Below are 6,139 nucleotides of genomic sequence, written 5' to 3' on the forward strand. Positions count from 1 at the left end.
TAGGCAATTGATTGCTGCTAAACAAACAAATAAACAGAGGCCTTCTCTTGCCTGCGCTGGCAGCTGCTGCTGTCTGATGAGTCAAGGGTGAAACCAAAGTTGAAACACTGAAGCAAAAAGCCTCAATAAGAGTCCTTCTTGGGAGTCCCATGTTTGGAATTATATCTTGAGTCATCCCAAATAGTTAAATTATTAGACTTTGAATATGAAGGGGGAAAAAAGATGGGTTAGAATAGAAAAATATGTGAATAACATGGATTAAACATCTATATTTCAAACGAAACCAAGTAAGAAGATTGCAGCTGTGAAGAAGGGCCCCTTTCTATCAATGCAACATGTATGAAACAAATGGTTTAAAAGTATAAAAATGGAAAATTTAAAGTGGTACCCATTTGAACAGGGGTAGGCAACCTTTTTGAGCCGGGGGCCGGGTTGCTGTCCCTCAGGCGACTGGGGGGCCGAAGCCGGGGGTGGAGCTTCCACCCTCCGGGGCGGGGCTGTGTGCCAGGGGTGGAGCTTCCACCCTCCAGGGGTGGGGCCGCACGACGGGGCGGAGCTTCCACCCTCCGGGGGCCAGGCCTCCCCATCTTTTCTGGCCCCTGACGGGGCCCCAAGCCCCGTCAGAGACCGTCAAAAATCTGGTGGGGGCCACCATCGCTGGAGGGCCCCCTGGAGGGCCCCAGCGACGGCACAGAGCCTCCTAGAGGCCCGCCGCTGCTGCCGCCACAGCTGCCCGTCGCGGCTTTTTGCCACTCTGGGCGCCGCCATTTGATTGGAGGCGGCGGTGGCAACAGCAGCCAGGGGCCGGTTGGCAGGCCTCCGCGGGCCGCATCCGGCCCGTGGGCCGGAGGTTGCCGACCCCTGCATTAGAATATCTAAACAAAGGAGGAAATCAAGAGTTAGGAAGTGTAATGAAAGTAATAAAAGATAAAGGATATATTATTAGGGGGACTTATTTGATGGAAGAGGGAAACCAATTAGAATTGAAAAATTTTGGATTGAAAAAATTGTACAAAAGTTTTGGTTATATGTTATAGAAGAGATAAACAGGATGAAGGAGAGAAACTTTCAATTTGATAAGGAGAATTGTTTAACTCTGAATTTGAGAAAATTCAGATTGAATAAAACAGAAGATTACATAATAAAAAAATTGTTAAGGGCCGCACATGATGTAATTTCATTGGGTTGGAAAAATAACCAATGTTGCGGGGAATTGGTCACATTATATTGCATAGCATCTTTTTTTTGAATATTTAAGGGAAAGAAAAGAAAATATAATGGTCAAATAAACGAAATGGTCTGGTGGGAGAAATAAGGATGTTGGATTGAGAAAGTTAAAGTTGAAAAGGGGTACAACAAAATTAGAGAAATTATGAATAAGATATTCCACATTATGGGTACTAATTTATTTGCTCATAGCCATTTTAGGGGGAGGAGGGAGGGAAGGGGCAAAAAGTATGTGATATAATACTGATAATATTTTGTAAAGCTTTATTACATATGTTGTGTTATGGATCATAAAGCTTATTTAAATTTTTTTAAAAATGAGCCCCTCTTGCTGTGCACACATATACACACTGAAGCAGCCTCTAAGTTTACCCTTGATTTATCCATGGGTCATGGCAAAATCCATAATTTTGGCCCCCAAACCTGGACTTGACTTATACATGAGGTTGACTTATAGTCAAGTATATATGGTTCTTCTCTGCAAATCACACAAATGGGTTATTCTGTGCCTGCGCAGCATTTTCAGATCCTACTGGAATCGCAGGGGAAGACTTTTGTTCTGCCTTTTCTCTCTCCCCTATTAGTTTTTTGTCATCTTATCCACATAATGGCCCTACCATTTCCTTCTTCTTCCTTTTGCTATGGGCATAATCAAAAAACTATTTTTATTGTTCTTAACCTCACTAGCAAGTTTAAGCTCATTCTGCATTTTAGCTTTTCTGACTTTAGCCCCACATGTGCTAGCTATCTGTCTGAATTCCTTTTTGATGATTTCCCCCCTTTTCCATTTCTTATGCATTTCCCATTTAAAACTTAGCTAAGTTGAAAGTTGTTTGTCATCCCATCCTGAAAACACACCCAGTCCTCCCAGACACAACTCTCTTTCTGCTCCCTGTGCAGCAGCTAGATAGATAGATACAGTGGGCCCTTCCTTATGCGGAGGATCCATTCCGGATCCCACCGTGTAAGAGGTATTCCTCATATGCTTGAGCCCTATTCAAAAGAATGGGGCTTGTGCCTGCGGTGAGGTGTGGTGCATGCACCATGGGCATGTGCACCATTACCCCTTCACAGGGTGCAACAACTCTTCTCCTGATGTGGCTTTCAACATATGCTGAAAGCTGCGTTAAGTCGTGCCCGCATATAACGCGGGAGCACTGTAGATAGACAGATAAAGGATAAATCCTGCAGGATTCAAAGGAATTGAAATTCAATGGAGAATGTATAGATAAGAACTATAAAATATAAGGTTACATTCCTAAACTCTTAAATTCCTAAGTCTTACTCCAAAGAATTAAGGATACTGAGAAGCAATCTCAGATGACTAAAATTAAGTCCTCCCAATCCAAGATTTTTTATGTTTCTTTTACTCTGCTGTATCTATCCTTTCCAAGATATCTGGTGGACCTACATAATACTAAAATGAGGGTAGTCATTACACTTTTAAGATTAAATGTTCTCCCATTGGTAGTTTCAATGGGACAGCATAAGACAATTCCTATGAAAGTCAGAGTACGTGGCTGTAATTCTGTCTCAATAGAACATTTAACTCATGTGCTGCTTTAATGCCTTGTTTATAATGACAATAAAAACAACTATATTTATCCTCTAATCATTCACGGGCGGTTAATCTTTTATGAAATTTTTTCCCCCTGGTGTCTGATGTAGAGAAATTTGTATCTTTTAGAACATCCAGATTTCTTATTAAGGCTCTACAAACACATGCTATAAAGTTTACAAAAGGTATGGAAAATGAATTCATCCTCGACCCTTGAAGACTGACTGTCAGTAATTTAATTTGTTTTCTTCTTATATATTTGTGTGCAATGGCTGTTCACATAAAACACAATAAACTGACTTTGACTTCCCAAATTTTCTGTCTATCCCTCCCCTCCTTGCCCAAGCATCTGGATCATAAGCCAAGCCACCATTCTGTTAATGGTTCATTCCTTCAGGATTCAAAGTCTGCTTAGCTAGATGACAAAGTTGTGCTTACGTACGGCTGGAACCAGATGCCATCCCAGTGGCCCTGTGACAGGAGGCTGCTCTGTTCTTCTCTCAGACAAAGTGGTCCCTTTAGGTATGCACTGCAGTTGTCATCAAATGCCTTTTGAGGAAACAAGTCTGTTCCATCAGCAATGCTGTTATGCTTTAGAACTTCTTTAGTGTTTCATCTTTGCCTCCATGCTGGGCAAATGGCTAATATGATGCTACTCAAAAGAAGGGGACTCTGTAAATGAGCAGGAGGTAGTCTTCATCTTTTCAGGGAAAGGTCCACTTCCACATCTCTGTTTTAGGAGGAAGGTCTCGCAGGAACCTGCAGCAATTCTTTGAGTACTTCCTCATGAAAGAACCAGTCGTGATATTTCTGTATATGCTAAAAGTGTTTTTCAAAGGAATAGATAAATTTCTGACTCTCTCTCTCTCTCCAGGTGCTTCCCAACCACACTGGTCAACAACCCTCATCCAGCCAGCCATGTTGATTCTGAATTGCTCCTCCAAACTGCAGTTGCTAGAGGGTATGCTGCGAAGGAACCTGCCTAAGACACTCCCAGTAAGATTCATTCATTCATTCTCTCTCTCTCTCTGTCTCTCTATCTATCTCACACTATCTATCTGGATAATACAAGTAAGAAAGGGTCTACAATAAGCACCTGTGAACTATATACTTCTTTTTGCTTTTTCAGCCAAATGACCTTGTGATTCTCCTTATTTTGCATAGAAACATTGTGAATGGCTATACAATTTGTAAGTTACTAAGTTAAAATGTAGCTATTGACCAGGTACATCATTCCACTAGTTTGTCATGCAGCATTTCAACCATTTGCTTACCACAATCCTATCTTTTATTGCCAGGTTTGTGGGGCAGTGATGCACATCAACCGTGGAAACCCAGCTCAGCATGAAGTGGTGGTAGACACTTGGCCTGAGTTCAAAGTCGTCCTGACTCGGCCACGTATGGAGGTAGGACAAGTGCTGATAGACTCAGTACACAGTCCATGGGTCCAGGATAGGCCACTCAAAGATGTGCTGGTACTGCCCTGTTACATCAGCACCACATGATTGTTGTCATTATCATCATTATTCCCACCCCATCATCAAAGTACATGATGCTGTCCAAAAATAACATAAGATAGTCCTGCCAAAGGCATACAATTTTTAAAAATTATTTTTCAGATATTTTGTATTTAAAAATATATATTTCCCATAGTTTCCCATATTAGTTGGGAATATTTGATTCACTATTCTAACCTCAGTCAATCATTTCTAACATTCTCTTCAATTGAAAATCCATACTATTATCTATATTAATATTCATTAATTACTTTCCATAGATACTAAGTGCTATGTTTGTTTCATTGACCAGAAAAGTGTCTTCCTTTGTATTTCTCTATTTAAGTATAGTTTTTACAATTATAAGATTGTAAGTTCTGGTATTTTTCTTGTATACTGATTAACCATATAATTACTGTTTTATGATATGTTTCTTTGTTGTTTAACTAATCTATTCATTCTAAAGTCATTACGATATATATTGTCATATCCACTCCAAAGTATTTCCAAACTATTTCTTTCAAGGAGGTTTCCCATAATCCTCAAAGGGAAGCCATTCTTTTTCTACTTCATTTGTTGTCTTGTTGTTAATTAAAAATGTTAATATGTCTAATTCTTTTATATAAATTATTTTTAGTTTCCACTCCTCTATTTTTGGGAATTCTTCAGGTTCCTTCAAAGGCATACAAATTTAATTTAGACTGCACCATATCTTCCAACTGTCCCAATTTGGCAGAGACAGACCTTATTAATCTTCTGCCATTACACTTTTTCAGATGCTTTTAAAATGTCCCAGTTTTTCTCTCCTCCTCCCACGTTTCCCCCTTTGTCTTCAGCTTCTATTGTTGCAAACTGAGTTCAAAGTGCAAAAGTAATTTGCACTCAGTTCACTAAGCAGTGAGGAGAGGAAAGGAAGAGCTGGAATCTAGCTCTTCCCAGTAGACTCAGGCAAAACCAACCTGTCACAACCTTTCTTAGGACTTTTTCAAATGGGCAAAAAGGATGGGAGCATAGTGCAGTGCTCCCGCCAATGTCACACAATTTGGCAAAGATTTTCAAATGATGTAACTTGACATTGCGATAATTCTGCCATTATCCCATGAATAAAGAGGAGTTTTCCAACCACTTTTCACTTATGAGAAAGTCCAGTGAATGAAAAGTGGTAGGAAAACTCCTCTTTATTCATGGGATAATGGCAGGATTATCGCGATGCCGTATGACATCGTCTGAAAATCTTTGCCAAATCGTGCAACATTGACAAGAACATCGCGCTATGCTCCCATCCTTTTTACCCACTTGAAAAAGTCCCTAGTTTCTGTGTTCTTCCTCATTAACAACTTTCACTTTTATCTTGAAAATATTCTAATGTTGTTTGGCCACTCATGTCCCAGTGAAATGTTGGAAGCTATGCTGTACCAATCTCAAAAATAAAGGCACTGAGCAAATCAAGGTTTAGGCCCCCTCCACTTCTGTCACATACAATTTACATGCACAATTTAATTTGCTTTCTTCCAGTCCCTGCCACTTGTCTTGTGCAGTAAACTGAACAAAGCGGCTGCCCCCAACTCCATCTCTTCCACTTGCCTGCCTCTTGCCCCTCAGTAGCAACATATCACAGCCCAACTCTGTGCCATATCCTACAGGTGGTGAAAGACTCTAGGGATTACTACACCAACGTGCATGCTGCCTTCTACTGGGACAAAGATGCCTGTCAAGCACTGCTGGAAAACACAGAAGCTATTGACTGGGGCAGAGCCTTTCAGCTGCAAGGTGGGTCCCCATACACCTGATATTTGTTTTTAAGGGGAATTTTAGTTCTTTATTTACTTGTAAGCATGCATAATCATAAACATCTCTG

The 6,139-nt window shown here is 40.6% G+C and overlaps 1 protein-coding gene across 1 annotated transcript; it reads left to right on the forward strand.

Moving 5' to 3' along the window:
- Positions 1–3,235: 3,235 nt before the first annotated feature.
- LOC121934739 (glycine-N-acyltransferase-like protein 3) lies at positions 3,236–6,127 on the forward strand. Its single transcript, XM_042475942.1, has 4 exons — positions 3,236–3,307; positions 3,660–3,781; positions 4,084–4,191; positions 5,925–6,127. Exons 2-4 carry the CDS (start codon positions 3,704–3,706, stop codon positions 6,069–6,071), a joined length of 333 nt encoding a protein of 110 aa, XP_042331876.1. The 5' UTR covers positions 3,236–3,307; positions 3,660–3,703; the 3' UTR covers positions 6,072–6,127.
- The last annotated feature ends 12 nt before the right edge of the window (positions 6,128–6,139 follow it).

This window comes from Sceloporus undulatus, chromosome 1 (assembly GCF_019175285.1).
Source record: "Sceloporus undulatus isolate JIND9_A2432 ecotype Alabama chromosome 1, SceUnd_v1.1, whole genome shotgun sequence".
NCBI lineage: Eukaryota > Metazoa > Chordata > Lepidosauria > Squamata > Phrynosomatidae > Sceloporus > Sceloporus undulatus.

Coding starts and splice junctions, on each gene's coding strand:
- LOC121934739 (XM_042475942.1), top strand. CDS start 3,704: ATGTTGATTCTGAATTGCTCCTCCAAACTGCAGTTGCTAGAGGGTATG. Junction 3,782..4,083: donor ACCTGCCTAAGACACTCCCA/GTAAGATTCATT, acceptor TTTTATTGCCAG/GTTTGTGGGGCAGTGATGCA. Junction 4,192..5,924: donor TGACTCGGCCACGTATGGAG/GTAGGACAAGTG, acceptor CATATCCTACAG/GTGGTGAAAGACTCTAGGGA.